This window comes from Plectropomus leopardus, chromosome 20, assembly GCF_026936395.1.
Source record: "Plectropomus leopardus strain MGB_pleo_1.0 chromosome 20, ASM2693639v1, whole genome shotgun sequence".
Taxonomy (NCBI): Eukaryota; Metazoa; Chordata; class Actinopteri; order Perciformes; family Serranidae; genus Plectropomus; species Plectropomus leopardus.
Window position 1 is genome coordinate 8,043,001 of NC_142195.1, and position 21,058 is coordinate 8,064,058.

The 21,058-nt window shown below is 38.0% G+C and overlaps 1 protein-coding gene across 2 annotated transcripts; it reads left to right on the forward strand.

Annotated features, from left to right (window-relative positions):
* Positions 1-86: 86 nt before the first annotated feature.
* Positions 87-20,934, forward strand: ttc33 (tetratricopeptide repeat domain 33). Of its 2 annotated transcripts, XR_015775098.1 has the most exons (6): positions 87-167; positions 660-887; positions 9,327-9,408; positions 14,242-14,373; positions 19,185-19,927; positions 19,984-20,934. XR_015775098.1 is itself a non-coding variant. In XM_088070714.1 (5 exons), the coding sequence occupies exons 2-5, from the start codon at positions 661-663 to the stop codon at positions 19,557-19,559; spliced, it is 816 nt and encodes a 271-aa protein (XP_087926840.1). In that variant the 5' UTR covers positions 105-167; positions 586-660; the 3' UTR covers positions 19,560-20,934. The 2 variants fall into 2 exon arrangements, 1 of the variants encoding a protein (XP_087926840.1); XM_088070714.1 differs by having other exon boundaries at positions 105-167; positions 586-887; positions 19,185-20,934.
* Positions 20,935-21,058: the final 124 nt, after the last annotated feature.

Consider the following 21,058-nt stretch of genomic DNA (forward strand, 5'->3'; position numbering starts at 1 on the left):
TTTTTTTAATATAGTGACGTTCACGTGCCAGATTCTTAACTTAAAAATCACGGTCCGTGTTTCTTTAAGAGACGATGTAAACATTCCCACAACTTCCGGTTCACCATGGCTAGCTGTTAGCTTCTGCGAACCTGTCCAAATTTGCCCACGGAAATCTGTGGAAGTCGGTGCGTATATAGCCTTAGCTTATTTCACGGTCTTGAAACAGTAAAAACACATGCAATATGTCGTGTAAAAAAAAGAATTCAGTGCTATTCGTGTGAAAAAAATGTAATAAGCTGTCAAAAGAGTTGGGGCAAGCGTTTGCTAGTTTTATAGCTTAATTTAGCTAGCGCTGTTTAGACCGACTTTATTGTAAGACATACATGGTTTAGACAGGTTTGTTTGTGTTCGTGTTGTAATTGGTTGTATACTAAACAGCTATATGCACTGTGCTTAGATACGAAATACACCTATAACTAGCAGCTACATTTCAGGTTAAGATATGTGAATATCTGAAAGTAACATGATGCTAAAATCTCTGGTATTTCAAAATAAAAGTCTACGCACATGTGTTCTCCAGTCCTGATTGCATACTAATTTCAGGTGAGCAAGGATATCAGGGCATACAGTCCATAAACGCCCACTGGTGCCCATCTCACTCCACTTTCCCCCTGCAGGATGGCTTCATTTGGCTGGAAGAGGAAAGTTGGTGAGAAAGTTTCAAAGTCAACGGTGCAACAGTTTGAGGCTGAAGAAGAAAAGGCTGAAAATGCTGCATCACGTCAGGATGAAGACGTGGACTGGCTGCACGCCATCAAACGACGACGAGAGATCCTGCTGGAGGACTGTGCAGCCAAGAGCAAGAGACTGAAGGATGAAGGTGCAATGCTGGCCGAGCATGGCAGGTGAGGAGACTTCTCTTTCTTTTTTGTGTTTTTTCTGTGTTTGCTGTGTTCACATTATGTCAATAACAGCTTCAAAACGCACACACAGAGACATGTGGACATCCATTATTTGGTCAGCTTTGTAACCTGTTTGTTAAACTGTTTACAAAGGCACATGTGAAGTTAACAGAATTATTAGATTTGTGGGTGGTGAGATTAGTTATGGTGTTTAGAAAAATTCAATGGACTGTAAATCCGAGGCACTGAATATTTGCTCACCTGTTGCTTTGATGAGAACAAATATTGCAAAACAAACAAGCTATTACAACCCTTCAGCTTTTATTATTTGATTTTAATTTTAATTATTAGACAGCCTTTGTTTATCTCAAACATAACCTAAAGCTGTGGTTCCCATCCTTAGGGTCCAGAACCCTATTAGGGCCCCCCAAAGCTTCACCAGGTCTTGCAAGATCTTCTTGATTTTAAGGGGTGTAAGAAAACTAAAAAGTATTAAACACTTAGTCTATATCTCAGCATGTCCTTAATTTCTGGAAAGAAACGTAAATTAAATTGTTAGTTTTTAAGTTAGGATTTTTTTTATATAAACTTATAAAAAAAACACAGGATAAGGGTGCAGAAACAAGCTTTACACAAGCTCTACTTGCAGAGCCCTTACTTTCTGCTAAACAGCCTTGTCCTGCGTTAGAAAAGTAGCAGTTAAAACAACTAGAGAGCGAAAAGAGCAATGGCCAAGCACCAGGGAGAAGAAAGCATAGAACTAGTCAAAGAAAGAAAGAAAGAAAGAAAGAAAGAAAGAACTCCCTTAAGTATATATGATTAACAGACAGAATCCTATAAAAAATCTTTAAAATATCAGGAAAACTAATCTCTGATGAAATATTTACAGGAAATAATCTGCTCAAAACTCATCCAAATGTCCAGTTTCACACAAACTTCCTGCAATTATTGCATTCACTATTTGGGCTAATTGTACAGTTTACAGGGTCCCCACGGTCATGGAAAACCTGGAAAAGTAATGGAATTTCACAATCACATTTAATAAATAAAACCAGTCGTGTAATTAGCAAAAATCATTGAAAGTTTTGAAAAAGTCATGGAATTTTGTCATGTGCAACAGTAATCTTTCATGGATAACTTTACATGTAATGTAACATTACAGCAAATGTATCTTCTGTAGCCGTCGATGTAACGCAGCTCTATAATGCGTTGATGTGTGACCTTTTTCTTGCCATCATTTTCTTCCCATGTTCCATCTCTCCCTCCATGCATGCCAGCTAGCTGAAATTATGTTTGAATAGAGTTTGAATCTAATTTGTTTAAAAAAAAAAAACCAAAAAAAAACGTAGGGCAAAGAAAGTTTTATATTGGGTCCTTGAAATTCTGTGAAAAAGTTTTGAAATGTTGTCTATAAAAATGTGCAGGCGCCCCAAGTTTAACAGTTATTCTGCACTGTTATTGTTATGCACTGGATATGAATGGAAATTAAAAAAAAATTAGGGACATAAGATGTTAGAAATTCTCCAGAAGAGGGCACCATTGCACCGAGCACAGTGACAGATGTGACAGCTAACAGCTCTCCACTTACTCTTTACTTAAGACAAACATTCAATAAACATGTTGTTTCAGAAGGACAGTTAACTTAAAGCCATCTAGCTCTCCCTGTATTTTTTGAATGGTGTTTTATGTCAGAAAAAAATATGTTTTGGTGACTGCAATCATATGTTCTTCAAAAGAATTCAAAAGCTCTCAGGATGAGACCAGTAAATGAATATAACTACGGTAAAGTCTATTTTGGCCATGGGAAAAGCCGATCTTCAGGCCTGTCAACCCATATTTCTAATATTAGAAATTTTCTTTTAAAGACATGGATGGAAAGGCAATGAGCACCTTGGTAAGGCTGTTCCCCAGATCACAAGAAATTAGTAGATTGAGAAAATTATTCACAAAATGGTAGGGGGAAAACAGAAAAAAACCATGGGAAAAACTATATGTATAGTTATTTATTATAATTACATATTTAAAATTATGATACAGAATTATTATAATTTAAGCACTTTTTCCAGATCATTTTCATTCTTTTTTTTCTTTAACGAATGTATTTTTATATAACTAACTAATTTTCAGGTAATTTTCTTGTACGTTTTACAAATGTCTTGATAATTTTGGCTTCATTTCTTTTTGTTGCTCATTATCCCCTTTCAGTGTTTTTGAATGGAATCCAGCCAATTTGCTCAGGTTTCAAAGGGTTAAATTGCACCTACAATCTACTTTAGCACCCACTGACATTTACTCTTAAAGATTGTTACTGTTATGTCTAAGAATAGTAGCAAACATTTTCATTTTAGGTGATTTTTTTCTCTGCTTGTGGATTTCAAACAGACTGCCATCACCATGTTTAGTGTCATCTTGTGTGACCACTCTGCTTCATTTATTTGAGGTTGTTGTTTTTTGATAGACACAAAACAAAAAAGGCCTCTTTCAAAAACAGTTATCTGATATTTCCTCCACAGTAATTGACCTTTTTAGCCAAATAACAATCACTTTGTAAAACCCCCCCTCAATCCAGAGGATGTAATGTTGTTGCCCTTAGTGACTTCCTGTAATTGTGTTTGTGAGGAGAAAGTGGATTTTGCCGGGGGAAATGATGTCCTGCTGCGCCATAATGGCTGATGGGTGGATTGAGATGGTGTCTGGTCGGGGATATCAGCCAGGAGTTTTTTCTCTCCTCTAACGACATTGACCTCTGACGTCAGTCTGTTGTTACCAATGTTAAGACGCTGCTGATGTCATTGAAGTGCTCCTTGAGTACCTGTTTGCGATCTGAATCTCCGGTTGAGTCACACTCAGCGTCATTGACAAACCATGCATGCAAAGGTTAAATGCAAAAAAATCTGGGATTCATCAATATTTTCTTATTTAAATCTACAAAAAAAATATAGCCTCACATCATGCGTACGCACCAGTGATGAAGGCCCGGCTTTTAACTGAATGTATAGCAATTAAAACTGCATTTATTAAAAAAGACTTACTCTGACAACAATTTTTAAAACCGTTAATTGACCAATGCATCGGCCAAATATATCAAATAACTCTAATTAATGCCCTTTCATCCTCATCAATGATAAGAATTTATATACTAGTGTACAAGCGCTGCCTAACAGTGAAAAAATATGAAAATGTCCATATCGAGATGTGGCAGTTTTGATTTTGTTTTTGTTTATAATGATCGCAACTCCCACCAATTTCTAGTGCCATGACATTGCTTCCATATAAAAGGTTCGGATTGACCTCCAGACAGGTGTTAAGATATTTAGTGTTGCTGAAAGATATTGCAGCCCTTGACATCAGCAAAGAGATCCTCTTCAGAGACTGGTATAACATGTCAGCAACAGAGTGACTAACAGCAGTGGCGTGCCTAGAAATTTTTCATAGGCTTGATCACATGGGGCCACTGAAAATCTTGGAGCGACACAACAAAACCAAAAGCCACAACTGAATTTCATGTATTTAGTTATGCTGTTTTAGCAGTTTTATATAAGCAAGTTAAAAACTATGACAATCTGACTGATGTCGGTACAGTTAACATGTTGAGTTCCACAACAATCCTGTTTTAGTGTGTTATGTGTCTTGTTATGTTGTTATGTTATTTATTGTTCTTTGGTAGGCTTGTTCTCGAAAAAAGACAAATATAAAGATTTGATTCGAAGGAATACATTGATTATAAGAAAACATTTACTGGGAACAAGGCTTCTCAAGTTTTGGGAAGACTCGTGGATACCTTTATCCCTTTTCATTCAGATATTTTCAGTGGGTGAGTTAAAGGACCCCTTTAAAAACGGCCATGCCAGTTGTTCTTTAGGCAAAATTTAGCCTAACTTTGCTGTGATGTTTAGCAGACATGGTTGGTACCACTGAAAGCCTTCGGCTGTCTAGTTTGCTAGCTTCAAAAAACAATGCACCACATCCTCCTAAAGGCAGTAATGTTGGCCTCCAGTTATATTTGTGAGGAGCCCATGGAGGGGGGTCAACATTTGTGCTACTGGCCTTCCCTTGAGGGCGCCACTGCTTTTTAGCTGTTTACGACTGCCAAGACATTCATTAATGTGTAGAAAAAACTGCTTTCTCCATGATACATCTCAAGGCAAAGGTATTCATCTTGGACGGGCCATTTCAGTATGCTGATTGCAAATAGCGTGAAATGCACCTTTCAGTGAAGAATAATTCTGACTGACTAACATGCACAGTGGTTTGAACAAAACGGGCTAATGCGCACGCAAATCTGAAGGTGGTTTAGCACGCAAACTTATTTTGTATGCAAAGTAAGAACATGTCTTACACATATCAGTGAATGAGACCTAATGTAGAAGTTTTAATGCAACCTTTGAGTTGCATTAAAGTTACAATTTGGCTCAGATTCCTGTAGTTGGTTTTACCAACCACAGTCAATATTTAGACAGATTTGTGAGGTTTTTTTACACAGTAATCATCATATGGCAGCAAAATGTAACGTCAGGTATTGTGGCCGTGCGGAGTAGAATCTCAATAAGGATGATGGACCGCTCTGTCACTGTTGTGTATGCATGAAATGGCTGGGTGACACTTTTATTCATGAACTGCACAGATGAAAGGAAAACAAAAAAAATGCCCATTTTCTGTCTGACTGATAAATAAATGGATGCATAAACAAAACAAGCGAATAATCCAAAAGAACATTACATAACACAAACTGCATATTCATTTGTAAATACAGATTTATTACTAGGAATCTTCCGAAATTTGCAATGACTACTCAAAGATTCAAGCTCAACAGGCATGACTGATTATTTCCATCACTCAGATGTCATCATGTGTCTAAAGTGGAAAAAAAATGCTAATTGTTTCAGAAATATCAATCTTGTGGAAATACTCAGGTGGAAAAAATAGGCCAGTCAGTTGCAGAATTACGACTCACTTTAGTTTAAACCGTTGTGTGGGAGGTGTGGGAGTTTTGTGAAGCAGCAAGTCACGTCGTCATCCAAATACTTCACATAGTTTGCTGATTTGTCTGGCTTCCAGCTGCCATGCTTAGTCAGTTTTTTCAGGCTAAAACTGTGATTTCAAGATGTGGTGTTGAAATGTTCTACATCTTCTGCGGGTCTGTTTTTGTGTGTGTGTGTGTGTGTGTGTGTGTGTGTGTGTGTGTGTGTGTGTGTGTGTGTGTGTGTGTGTGTGTGTGTGTGTGTGTGCGCCTTAGATTAGTTTCCTAGTTTAGTGTTGTCATCATAACCATGTGTCGGGGATGTTTTCTTCTCTTGGACAGCAGTGTGTTAAATGATCACAATTTTTCAGCCTTGCACTCTTTTCAGCACGATAATACGATGACAACTCCTCAGTTTGAGGTCGCTTTCTCTAAAATTACACGAGGCAGTGCTCTGAGATCAGTCAAGTGGTAGCAGGCTTCTTTTCATCTCACTTCCCTCTCTGCTCTACTTGTGGCTGATGTACAGAGATGTGATAACAGTAGAGGAGTTGTTTTTAGCTCTCAGGCTTCATGTGGTGTATTACCTATTGCTTAATTTCCTCACATGATTTTGCAGTGTCTTTTGCCTCATGTGTTGGTACGATTTCCACACTGCTCTAGTTCCATTTCCTCACTGCTGTCTCTGACTGTTAAATGACAGCGTTTTCCCAGGCTTCATCCTGGTTCTGGCTGTAGTTCGACTTTTATAACTGATAAGTGATAAAGGTCTCATTGTGTGGTTTTAGTTGCTTTTTGATTGATTTGTCAGGATATCCTTCTCCATAAAGCTATAAAAGATGTGGACAAGACAGACATGTTGTTACGTCAAAGCCAGGATTTCACCTCATAATCTTTGCAAGCCTTGGTCTTGATCAGGCTATTGAATTGATTCTTGAGTCAATATTGACTAGAGGAGGAGGAGAGGGTTGTTCGAGTGAGCATGAACGTGCATATGTGTGTTCTTTCAGAGTTAAAAAAAAAAAAGGAGCAAATATCCACTTGTCAGAAACCTAAAGAATTGTCTATGCAAAACAGATCAGTGGAGTACAGTGGTGCAGCTGCATTCTGATTTCTGCCCAAATTTTATGCAAATCCTGTTTATTTCTGAAAAAAAGCCAGTTGCCAATCTGTGTTTCACTTGCTCACATAAGAAAGTGACAACATTATAGCTTTTATTGGGAAAAGTTTGGTTGCAACCTTTTTATCCCCTCAGTGGACCTGTGTGTGTCCATGTAGCCTGCTGCAGCCCCTGTGTACTCTGTGCTGCTGTGCTGTCAGACAGGCGGACAGGTGTTGTGCCTTACACTTGCAGCTTTATAGCATGAAAAAAGACCTTGGAGCTTATTGTAGTGAGAAGAATCTTTTTCTTTCTTTTTATAAGACTGATATCAGTGAGTTGTATTAAGGCAGGGTGTCTGCAGGGAATTTGTGGCAATTAAGACCTCACAAACATCTAATTTCATTTATCCATCTTTTTATTAATTTATTTATTTCATTTTAAAGTTCTTCAAACTCTTCTGCATGAAAGTCCACATTTCTGAGGTTGCAGGTCTTTGAGTTGTTTTTTTTACTTTATTCTTGCACTTAATTGTTGAGAAAATGTGGATTAACCTAACTCACTGAAATAGCCGTATTCCTATATAAAAGCTACCTCTGCATGGGACCACATATGTATAACTTCCTACAACAAGAAAGTGATGATTTGTCCAAAAATCAGTCCTAAATTTTGTTCAAAATGATCTCCAAAAGGACTTACAGAGCATTAAAGTTAAGTTTCTGAGACCTGCAGAACTTTTTCTGTTATGTGAGTGAAAATAAGGAACAACTAAAATGCTCAAAACACATGGGAGGGATGATGGTAAACAAATTTGTCTCCCAATAATGTCATGATTTCCTGAAAATGTGATGAATTTTGCACTTGACCTAATAAAATATAATAAAAGCCAATAATGAAATAACATGACCAATGACCTAAATATAATAAAATGTTCTGACTGATATTATAATAACATTACAAAGGAACTTTAGGATAAACCAAAGTGAAAGTGAAGCTGTATTGGTGTAATGATGGGCCGCCCTTACTTGGTCTTACTTGGTAATAGTAAATAAATACATTTGAGTAGTAACTTTCCTCTCCTCACTTCCACTTGTCATCATCCTGTCAGAACTATTAAGGAAGTTTGGTCGTACTATTTGAATGTATTTACATATCTAAGATATTTATTGATACTTGTGTTTATATTTGGGTGTATAACCCTCAAACCATGCAGTATTTAAATAATATTAAGTGAGGCAACAGTGGCGCTTCATGTAATCACAATCACTGATTACATGACTCAGAGGAAAAAGAACATTTCATGGAGATTTAATTGACCACTTTTCCTTCATTGCTCGCTTTTCTATCATTAACCATTTTTATCAGCTTGTCATCCTCTGATTGTTTCTAATTTAAGAATTAGATTTTTGATAAATAATCATTAGTCATGTGGATATAATGACGAAATGGGTAAAAGCAAAAAGTCGAGTAGCTAGAACAGTCTGGTAAATTGAGAAAATACATCACTTGACTGAAATTAGCCTTAAAAACCAGGAAAACACTTAACAATTTCCTGATAACCAAAATCTAATGTGATTTTTAATCTCATGTTATGATTTATCAATATATTGCCCAGCCCTACACAAACCTTAGTAAAATCCTGTATTACTTACTGAGAATAAAAGCCTGCTTTTTAACATGAATACATAATCCGTTTTGGGGGGAAAAAAAGACCCACCCAAAAGGTTTCACATTTTTAAATTATCAGTTAAATTATCAGTCAGGACATTTTAATTCCATTTTCTGTCAGGTTAAGTGCTAATTTTAATACATTTTCAGGAAATTATTACATAACTGGGTGCTACGCTTCATGACTCAGCAATGTTCCTTAACAGTCTGTTTGTATCAGCTTTTGAGAAGTCTTACAAGAATAGATAGACAGGATCTGGGCAGCTTTGACTTCTCTATAACAAGCACCAACAAAAAATTTTGAGGAAAAAGGCTTCACAGTCTCTGCTGAGCAAACATGTCAGTGGCCTTATGTTAGGTTACATAACATATATCAGATCTCAGGGCGGAGGCAGTAAAACTGAGTGTCCAATTTCACTGCTTTATGACTGTCCATTTGAGTCTTTTTATGCTATCTTAAGAACTGAGCATCAGCCAAAGTTAATACGAAGTCATGTTTAACTTGATGTTTTGCAAGATGTCTGTCGAGCGAGTTTCAGGTAACTTTATTGCCAATAAACATCCATGCACTATAAATAATTCAGATGCATGTTTATGTAGTTGTAAATCGCACTGCAAAGCTTCTCCAGTTTATGATGCCATAAACAAACTTTTTTATGACATGAATCCCCCAGATCTATGATGTGTTTAAACCATTTGTGTGTGATTTCTTTAGGCATTGGGAGGCCATTAAGAAGTTGGATGAGGCCATTCAGCTGACTCCAGACAACCCACTGCTGTATGAAATGAAGTCTCAGGTAAATTTCAAAACCCCTTTTCTCATATCTGTGACTGTTTACCTTTTAAAGGATAGATTTACATTTTCTTAAGTATGTCTTTATAAGAGTACTCCACCAAATTAGCATTGCATTTCTATAACATTGTTGGGAAACTACGCTTGGGCAGTATTTTGGTATACCAGGGTAGAAATCCCAACATATGATTTTCAATCCCAATATATGATTATCAATACCATAAAAGTACATATGTTATTTATTCTTTTAAACTGATATGGAGATGCTGTATTGAGGTGATGTGGTGCACAGCATGCACCACCAGTGGTCAGTCTCTTCTGATGGAACATGCAGCATAGAAACTGAGACAGCGAAGCATATTTTCACATCTAACTCAGTGAATTAAGGTTTTATATTGACAAACCAGAGTTGGTGATGTTCGGAAATGTGGACAGATAACCGAGACAGTTTTGGTGAGTTTTATTTCGTTTCCGTCGAGTTTGAATGAAGTGTGTTTTATGACAAGTTAATGAGGCAGTTAACCTAGTCTTAGTTTGTTGAAAGGAAATTGATTTAGGAAAATGTATGTAGTTTTATTTTTCTGTTGAATAAGGATAATGGGTGTAAGAGTATTACATTTCTTGACATTTTATGAGTTAAATTGACTGAAAATTTTTTAAACAGCTTTTCGTTATAATAATGAGGGTAGTATATGTAAATGAGCTGTGGTAAACTTCCCTCAATCTTAACAAAAATCTTAGCAGCGGATTTTCATTGGCTCTTGGACTGTTGCTTGAACTACAGCGTGTACTTCTGCACTTTCATATCTCTGCCAACACAAAGGTTATAGAAGTGAATTTAGAAGGTAACCTGTCCTCTTAAACTCAGACCAAATTCAGATCAAACGGTAAAACTAAGCAGTGCTGATCAAACTTAAACCAAGATTCTGTAACTACGTTGCCCATTTCTGGCTGGATTGTTTTCAGAAACATATTTAAGTTTACTGCTCTACTGTAAATTGATATTGTTTGTTACAGTCTGATCGCCATATTGTTTACTGTGTCCAAAACAGCCAAGCCTATATTGTGTCACCCACCAGCCAGAACATTTATTGGCCAGATGCGGTGCAGTGCATTCTGGTACTTGTAGGTTTTTTTTAAAAGAAGATGCCACAGAAAAGACTATCTTCCTAGCAGTGAAATACTTCTTTAAATGTCACCAACAGCTGCCTTTTAAAGGTTTACATCTTGGTAGGGCGATATATATCTGGCTGGATTTTTATGTGCATGAGATACTGAAGAAATCATAGCCAACAGACTGTAAATTGGCCACTTCCAGCATGATCTCTGAAGACATATTCTGTTTATGTTCTTCATCCATCCATCACCAGCATGCTGTGTATGCACTTTCACACATCCCTGCTTGTGTGTAATTATATATCAGCCATCACGGCCACACAGACCCGCTTTCAGCTGCCACCTTGGTATGCTTTTAAGCCGGATAAGTGTTATCAGCACGGTGATGGCAGAACTAAAAGTCAGCAGCATGTTTCCAAATGCTTCAGTGTTCTGGCTTTTTTCCGTGCTCCTTTCGCTTGTTCTTTTCACTTCCTTTTCCTCTGGGTTGATAGCTTTATGTCTTTTTTTATCTCTTATTTGGCCATCATTTCTTAGCTGTTTTCCCTTTTTCTTCAAACGAAGGTAGGCATCTCTGAAAAAATAGTTCCCATATATTTCGAAAAACGAAAAAGCCAAAGGACGTAGACAGACCGACTCCATTATTTCTTATTCATTGACTACAACTAACGCAATAAAATCTCTCCTTATAGCCATAACCATTGTATGTCTAATATAATAGCATCCATTATAGGATATTTGAGAAGGAAATCATTAGAGGACTAGGTCTGGAAAACCACCACAAAGGGGATATTTTCCCCTGCATAATATGCACATAAGCTGACATAAGCACAGACGTTTTTGCTTAGATTTCATCTCCAATGTGTTTCACTACACATGTATAGCACATCTAACCTATTAGTGTCCATTATCAGGCTGAAAATAGGCTGGATCTCATCATACTCCCATTACTAGCCCAGATGACGAGGGTGCTTACACTGATGCTGGTCCTTTACTTCCCCTCATCACTTTCTTTCTGTTTAACTCAATCAGTATTGGGCCGAATATGTCCCCTGTCAGTCTGTGTGTCTGTTACAGCAGACTGTTGTGCGTTCTGGAGGAAAGTGGCTCTATTTGTAAAACTGTCACCACATCGTAGTGGCTATATGAAGGGTTTACGCTGCAAAATCTGACAGGTTGATCTTACTTAAAATAATCTAAGCGTTAAGTTTACTTGAAAGTAAGTTAATTGGACTTAACATGTCTCGTTATGCTCTATTGTGATTTTGTCTTTAAACTCTTCAGTATTAATATCTCTTCAGTAAGGCAAGAAGAAACATGTGTTTTTGATTTTGGTTTGAAGTGTTCCTTTAATGGCAGAGACATCTCATCCCTCTGAAAGTTGACCTCCTGTACTTCAGTTTTGGAAGCGTTCAGTTCCAGGCTATAGTGAAAGCACCAGTCAACCAGCAGCAAGACCTCATTTCTGCCGGCTGATTCATCGTCTCATGAGATCAGTCCTACCACTGTAATGTTGTCAGCAAACATAATCATTCTAACAGAGTCACAGTTTGAAATGCACTCTTTTGTGTTTGATGAATACAGGGGCGGGTATACAGTGCCTTGCAAAAGTATTCACCCCCTTTGGGTTTTTCCTATTTTGTTTCATTATAACCTGTAATTTAAATGGATTTTTATTGAGATTTTTTGTAAATGGACCTAAACAGAATAGTCAAAATATGCGTCATAGCACCATTTGTCATTGCTTAATTTTAGCATTTTATTGTTCACTTTACCAATTTTGACTATTCTGTGTAGGTCCATTATAAAAATCCATCTAAATTACAGGTTGTAATGAAACAAAAACAAAACGCCTGATGGGGGGGCTTTTGCAAGGCACTGCATTACATAATTTTGAGTGTTTGTTTATGTACCAGGTCTTAGTTTTTAATTTGGACTACCGGCTTTCTATGCAGTAGAAACTCAAGAATCTACAGTAAATCTCATAAAGGGTGACTGACTCCTAGTTGCTAGAATTTCTCAAAAAGTTTTGTAGGTAAGATCATAATAAAACCAGAGCGAATGAGAACCCATGCATAGATGTCAGTAGCTTCAGCTTGCTGCAAGAAGGAATGAAGACAGAGGGACACAGTGTCCTCTATAGACCTATATGCCCTTTATGCAAACTGGTTTGGGTCTAGGCTGACCATGTTGGATAGATGTTTTACATATTTGGCACTCAAAATTAAATTATCACAGATGTAGATCCATCATGTCTGTTATCATTCAGACAGCTTATTATGAATATGTTGGGCACTGAGATTATGACAGCAAACTTGAGACATGGCAGCAATACAAACTTTTTCAGGCACTTGTGTTACAGTTGCAGCCTCGGGCAGAAAACTCCACTCCACCACTGCCAATAATTAGTGAACCTTTTGAACAACTTTTCATCTATAATTAGTTTCCTTACAGATTGTTATGCAAATGGTTGCATGGTGGTTTAAGCTCCTTGACAGCTTGCTTTTAACATGACAGCAAAGCAATATTAAAAAATGTCCAGATGAAACCGCATGCATTGAACTACTTTGTGTCTGAATAAAAGATGATTCATCAGACTCTGCTGGGCCTGGCAAGGTTGAAGAGGTTAATAAACTCAGTGCAACACTGTTAAATGTGAGCACTGATAAAGTCAACTCATGATCATGACTCAGCTATTGTTTGGTGTACGGTATGTTCTAATATTGAATGATTCACACTGTTAAGAACTTGTTTGGCCTATATAATGTAAAAAAAATGTTCTTAGGTGATGTCTTCAGTTCAGTCTGACACAATCCAAAACCCAAAGATATTCAATTTTAATCCATATAAAACAGAACTAGAAGTACCGCCACACGGTTGTTTGCCTCTGCACACCAGTCAAGTTGCACTTACAGTCTGTCTGTGAAAACATGGATGCTTCACACAAATCTTCCCCCCCGCAGCACAGATCTATACAGTTGAGTTCAGTGTCACCAATTCAGTGTCTCAACAAATGTTTCCCCCTCTGTTTCCTATTTGTGATGTTGCATAATGGCCAGAAAAGGGTTTTTGCAGAACATTGTGATGTCACAGTGTAGCTGACTATTGACATTTCGGATATAAAACATCATCACTATAAAACATCATCATAATCAGTTCATTCTCGAGTCCAAGTGGACATTTGTGCAAACTCCCTTCAGGTGTTCTTGTGATATCTCATTCACAAAGAATACGATGAATGCAAGTTCACAGTGACCTTGACCTTTGACCAACAAAATGTAAAATCAGTTAATTGGATTGGACCTTTAAGCCAAATTTGACAAAATTCCCTCAAGTTGTTCTTGAGTTGTTCTTCGTATTCACAAGAATTAGAAAGACAAGGTCACAGGGACCTTGACTTTTGACCACCAAAATTTAAACAGTTCATCTTTGAGTACAAATGGCCATTTGCGCAAAATTTTAAGAATTTCCCTCAAGGTGTTTTTGAGATATCACGTCCATGAAAATGGGACCCATGTACAGACAACCAGAAAACATAATGCTCTGGCCTTGGCTTTTTTTCTGCACGGACATATCCAAACTAACAAATATTTACATATGAAAAGCTGGAAGCAGAAAATTCTGGGCATTTTTTTCTTGGAAAATCTTGCAACATACTGTGTTCATTTGAGGAATCGAGTTTGTGTAACTCTAACTTTAACAATGTCTTATTTCTCCACAGATACTGACCATTCTGCAGGAAGTGTTTCCTGCTGTGAAGGCAGCGGAGATGGCTGTGAAGTTCAGCCCCCTCTGGTGGGAGGGTTGGCAGACTCTGGGCCGGGCACAGCTCAACCTGGGAGAGGTGGATTTGGTGAGTATGCCTGGCAATGCACTCCAAATTAAAAAAAAAAAAAAAATTGAGAACACTGTGATGCAAAAGCTGTCGCACTTCAATCAATTGCAGGGCTGTAAACAAACGCAAGTACTAGCTGGAGGAATTTATGAGTCATTGCGGGAGGGGACAAAAATCACAGAACAATATTTACTAATTGCACATGGCGCTGGTAGTGAGGATGGCTGAGACTGCGGTGATTAAAAACAAATGCATTGTTGTGTTGCTCATACAAACAAACCCAAAATGAAGCTGACACATAAAGACTGTGTCAAAATCCACTCAGTTGTGTTTCATAAGAATTGATGGCTTCCTGCTCAGTCATTTCAATTATCTTTAAAGTGGCCCCATTGAATTTTCGATATCTGCTTTTCCAATGAGCTGCACCTGTAATAGTAGCCAACCATTAATCAGTTCTATTTTCATTTTTGATGTTCTGTTAAGATGCGTCAGTTATTTCTGTTTACTACTTTCTGCAAGCTCTCGGAGAGCTGTTCCTCTTTCAAATCACACCCACTCGCCCCGGGCTTGGACGATTGCTTAAATTGCCCCAGAACACGCCGGGACCTGTGGGTGTATGAAACCCGCGGTTCTCAGTTACACTGTGTGCCCATTTTGGAGCCAAGCAAACAGGACTGAACTCAGAAACCCTTCAGCTAATGACACTGCATGTCACTCCAAAAACGGGAGACCTGTCCTACGGCACCGTAAACAACAATGGGAAGTGCTGAAAGTTACCTGAGCTAAACCAAATATAGACACACCTCCCTGTATAATGGAGTTATTGGGAAGGAAGAGGGGCAAAAAAAGGCTTGTCTATTTTTAGCGAGGCTTGTTGGGTCGAGTTTAAGAGCTTTGTGTGCATCAACATGTTTGAGTAGCGCCTGTTTGTGCAAATGTGAGCGCCAGTGATTCCCCATTTTTCTCTTTCATGAGCCCGTTCTTTTCCTTCCCTTCTTTAATTTCCATTCCTGGGAACTACCCAAATAAAACAAACATATAGCTTCTGATTTTAGTTGTAAAAACATCGAGCATTGATAGCGTTGCAGCATGACAGCTCCGTCGCCATTTATCTTCTTATTTTTATCATTAGGGAGCCGGTTGATCTGCCTGCTGTGGCATTTTGTCTGTTGAAGGATTACTTTCCAAATAAAGACTTGATGAGACTTTAGTCTGTTCAAGATGGAACTTGATTATTGTTTTAGGCACAGGTTTCATTAATCAAACTGTGTAACAGTTAACCTGCCAAAAATGTTTTCGGCTGAACTGCAGGTTATTTATGTAACAGGTGGGAACATTCTTTATCTAGCTGTAAGCAATTTTTGCTTGATGTGAGATTCCTATTAAAGGGATACTTTGCTGATTTTTAACCAGCGCATCAAAGTGTGGGTGGTTTATGTAGATGAAAAAAAAAAACTTCAATCTAACCAGTGCCTAGATATCCCTCCTCCCCTCCCAGCGAAACACCGCCAAATGATGTAAATTACGTCATTGTGATGAATTTCTGATGTAGTGCTACAGGCTTCTTCTGCTGTACATATTACCCACAAACCCTCCCGCCACCACCACCATGGACTCGAAGAGTATAGCGCTGATCAAGAGACACACTCGCCCCCCTCTCTCTGTCTCTCAAACCTGGACCAAATCTGATCAAACAGTAAAAGCTAGGCAGTGCTGATCTGATATAAATCAATATTATGTTAGTGAGTGGGCGTCATACTGCTTCCTGCACAGTGAGGAAAAAAAGGCTAAAAAAAACAGAGATCAAACAGTAAAACTAAGCAGCGCTGATCAAATATAAGCTATATATAAAAATGTGTAAAGATTATCTTGCTGAGTTGCAAATTTCTTGCCTTAAATGTTTTCCGAAACGTTTTAGCTTACAGTTTAAATGTAACATAAGGTCGCCATTGTGTCAAACGGACGAGGTCGTGTTACATCACCCATCAGCGGGCACCATTTGAGCAAAAACCAATGCCACAGTCCTTTTTCTCTTTTTTTCTGGTCATTTTTTTTTTTAAAAAAAAGCATTTTTGTACTGTATAGGCAGCTTAGTTTTATGCAAAGACTTTCTTTATATCAGTGAAATACTTCTTTAAGGAACCAAGTAGGCTTATACCGCTTTATTTTCACCTTCCTGAAGAAATTCCTCGAAACAGAAAATACTTGTTTACAGTGTAGTTTAGTTGTTTTGTACCAAGAAAGGCTAGTAAGGAAATAACATGGGTTGTTTTTGTTCAGGTAACTAAGCGCTTTAAGTGTGATGCATTAGTGACGCTTCCTTGGCCTGACTTGTTCCACAGGTTGATCACGAGACTTGTTTCATAGGGATGATTTACTAACTTACGGAGTGGCTTTTCATAAGAGGTGTGGCTCACTGAATTACTGGAAACAGGTGCAACTGAATTGCTGTGCAGTTCTTATCAGGACTTCTCATCTGTACGCAGGATATGCTGGGGAACTTTAATGATTTAGTATGGCAGTTCCTGAAGAGATTTCCTGAACTATCAGGGTAAATCTGTTTTAATGAATCTGTATAACTCTTAAAAACTTTAAAAAAAACGTGTTTGCATGATCTTGTGTAAATTGGTCTAAAATATGAACCATAATTGCTAGAGCATGCATTCTTCTCTGCCATCATGTCATAACCTCACGTTACCTTATGTGCTGTGCGTACAAGGTGTAATTAAGTAATTACACTGGTATTTCCCCGTTTTGGCGACTGCGGATCGTTGTATACATAACCCTGTATGTCTCGATCCAAAATAAAAACCATAATCGCTTGAACATTCATTCTTTTTGCAGCACAAAGCTAAGGCTTTTGTCTTCCATGTCATCATGTTGCATGATCGTGATGATGTCATTATGTTTTAGTTACGTGTAGTGCAAAACAGCGCAAAAAAAAATGATATAGGCAGGTGTAAGGAATAATAAATCCTTCACATCACCTGCACTATTCTTACAAAAAAGGAGCATATCTAGAAAATTATTAAGTCAACATATTTCAGAAACCTGAGTGTTAGGGAACATTTTTTTCATGTTTCAAAATCAGTACATTTTGTGCATGTATTTTCGGATGGAAAAAACGTTCAATTTTTTTTTTAATAACACAATTGCAATACTTTAATCAGTTTTTAATTATCATTATTAATATGTTTTTTAAGACACTCCAAGAAATGACATCACAATATGGAAAAATATCAGTATAGGCCCTGACATGGCATTTCTGTCGCAGAGTTCACAGGGTTAATTAACCCGATCTTATTCAGGTCCTTTCTGTACTGTAGTCAGCTGTGATGTGTTCACCTCAGCCTGCTGCTGTAGCAGAGCTGCTCTCTGTTACTGCAGTCAGGCTCCGCAGCGTGAGCAGTGTGATTCTCCAAGTTAAGACATGAATCTTTTGTCAAATTTTTAAAATCACTCTCTTTCTCATCACTGCAAAGCAGTGTAGTGTCACAAAATATTAACAAATTGAATTACAAACGTCGCTGGCAGGAAGTCATGTGAGCTGCCAATAATTAACGTCAGTTCCCAGCATTGCTTGATGACGGGCAAAAATTAAACTTGTCTGTTGTCCATGAATGTTTTGTCCTGTAACAACTCCAATAGAATGTCTTTTCCAGTAAAATTATCCAGCTGACCGCGTTGGCTCAGTTTCAGGAGTCACCTTCTACAAGTTAAACTTTCATTCACGGTCATGTCTGACTTTTAATCCGTTAAATTTAAAAGAAAAGTACACAGGGAATGTGTTTAGTTGTAATCTTTTTCAGTTTTGACAGATTTGTCAACACAACAAACATTACGAGGCATTGATGATATGTTGAGACTGGGATGTCAACATGACTGAGTCAACTACCTTCACAAATCATTGTGTTTGTATTGTATTAACTATTCTGAACTTAAATCTCGCCCCTGCCAAATGCCTTCCATATCATTATTTAAACAAAACTAAAACTGAATACAATTCAAACTTTTTTAAATGAGAAAAACTAACCTGAATCCCACCCTTGAAACGTATTGAAACTAAATTAAAAACAAAATAAGAATAAAAACTAATGACAAAATACAAAATTTCAATAACTCTGGTTTACATCCAATGTTGTCAAGAGCATGAGCCTCTCGTGCAGGAGTAGATGCACGCTTCCTTCTGTATAATGATACGGTTAGCGTGTGATGTTCGGTAGAAAGAAAATAGTTCCCAAATGAATGGATATTTGTCATTTATCTAACTGGTACTGTGGTAATAAGGCCCTAGACCAACTATTACATAACTCTTTATCTCAGAATGTGCTTGATAAATCACAGATATCTAAACTAATATGTGAGCTCATGAGTCACCTCAGATATCATGTAAGAATGGATTTATTTCACCATTTTGCTGGCAGCAAATGGTCAAGGCTAAAGCGTGACATCAGGTCCCGTAAACGACTGGAGGCCGTTTGTATTTCTGTTCAATAGGACAATAATTTTCACATCTCCAACTGCACAGTCAGCTGAGAGATATTGATGTTTTCTTAATGAAACCATAAATCTGCTCGCAACACAGCCGAAGAGTGTTTGGGTCTTGCATGTCGACATGCTGATGATGCACCCACCTGCTCATTCAGCTGCACAGATCATCCCATTCATCTGTGAGAATTACAGTGACCCTGCATGAAAGGCCTGAATGAATTCTGGCTTAAGCATTCGATTTGTTGGAGACCATAAACTTGCCTTCATCCATCTTTCATGCCCCCTCCCGAAAAAGCTTGTGTTTGAATCCTGAGCTCACGCGCTGCTTGTCCGTGTAGGCTGTGAGGTCCTTCCAGGTTGCGATCCACCTGTGCCCATCAGAGAGCGCCCTGTGGCAGGAGGACCTGCAGTGGGCCCGGAGGTTACAGAAGCAGCATTTAGCGACCAAGGAGAAGGCTCGGCAAGAGGAGGAGGCCAAAAAACAAATCCTTAACGCCCCCGAGCTGGAGCAGGAGTATGACTTTGAGTCTGATGAGGTGCTGGCCGCCTGCGTGGCTGTTGCTGAGCGACAGACGCGCTACGAGGAGCTGAAGAGGACCGCAGTGGTCGTAGATGCTGATGGAAACATAAAAAATGTACTCATTGGGGAAGGGGGATCAGAGGACGCAGGGACTCCATCAAAAGAACAGTTTGTCAAAGCAAGAGGACTTTGAATTTGTATCAGCATGAGCTCGTTTTCCTGGATACATTTTGACAGACTGAATGATTTATTTCTGTAACTCTAGTGAGTGCGTGTGAAGCTATAGCAGAAAAAATAGTTCAAAAGCAACAGAATAAAAGACAATTTAGTTTATTTTATGTTTCCCATCCCTACAACCTTAACTTTGTTAAATGTGCATGTAGAGTTTTACAGGTTTTGAAGCCATAAACTTAAACGTCTCCTGGTCTTGTACGTTCCCTCTGGATAGCACAATAACACTGTAGCTAATGTACTCTGTGGTTACGTTACAATCTGGTTGTTTTCAGCTAATCCCTTTGGGATTACGTTATGCTTCCGCCCCGGCAGTAGCTGTGGCAGGAGGCATTATGTTTTCGGTTTGACAATCCATTCATCCCCGGCAGTAGCTGTGGCAGGAGGCATTATGTTTTCGGTTTGACAATCCATTCATCCCATTGTGATGAGAGCGATATCTCAAGAACGTTTTTGAGGGAATTTCTTCATATTTGGCACAAACGTCAACTTGGATTCAACGTTTGTCTCATTTTTGTGAAGATGATGTCTCAAGAACACTTTGAGGGAATTTTCTTAAATTCTGCATGAACGTTTACTTAGACTCAACAATGAACTGATAAGAATTTGGTGGTTAAAGGTCAGAGGTCACTGTGACCTTGCATCCGTTTCAGTCTCGTGAACACAATATTTCAAGAAGGCCTTGAGGAAGTTTCCTCAAAGTTGACTCAAATGTCTACTTGAACTCAGCACTGAACTGATCAGAATTTGTTGGTCGAAGGTCTAAGGTCACCGTGACCTCACGACACATGTTTTTAGCCATAGCTCAAGAATTCATATGCTAATCATGACAAATAGGCTATAATGATGAAGTGATGAAATTTTAAATCCAAAAGTTCAAAGGTCATCCTCACTGTGACGTCATAGGGTATACAACTGCAAGGATGTAATTCTAGTTAAAATTTAGATGCAGCTAACAAGAAGATGTTAAAAGACTGAAAATGAAAAGTCTAATCACATTAATTAGCCCTTTAGATGAAGCAGTGAAAAGCTGCTAACACATTAATGAAGAAAAACAAACATCTGTATTAAAGTGTCTACAGTGAATTGATTTATCGTTCATTTAGTGTCCTTCAGGATTAATACATTTGAACATAAATCAGAGTCAAGCAAGGGACGTGGTAGAGATTAAACAGAAGGAAATAATCCCCTGTTTTTGGTTTAAAAAAAAAACCAAAAAACTATTTTGTAATGCATTTCAACTCTGATAGTTCAGTGTTAATGATTTGTGAGGTTTCAGTGTGTGTTTGTTTGGTTTTCAGTGAGTGAATAAACATGAATCAAAAGTGTGAAATTTATCTGGAGTTTCCTGCTATTTTCATTCTGTGGGACGATTCTTTGAACCCAGTGCTTTTCTTGTACTTTCTGTGAGTGATTTGTAAGATTTTCTTCTTAGTTGTTCCACTCTTGTACCAAATGTTA

Coding starts and splice junctions, on each gene's coding strand:
- ttc33 (XM_088070714.1), top strand. CDS start 661: ATGGCTTCATTTGGCTGGAAGAGGAAAGTTGGTGAGAAAGTTTCAAAG. Junction 888..9,326: donor ATGCTGGCCGAGCATGGCAG/GTGAGGAGACTT, acceptor TGATTTCTTTAG/GCATTGGGAGGCCATTAAGA. Junction 14,374..19,184: donor ACCTGGGAGAGGTGGATTTG/GTGAGTATGCCT, acceptor TTGTCCGTGTAG/GCTGTGAGGTCCTTCCAGGT.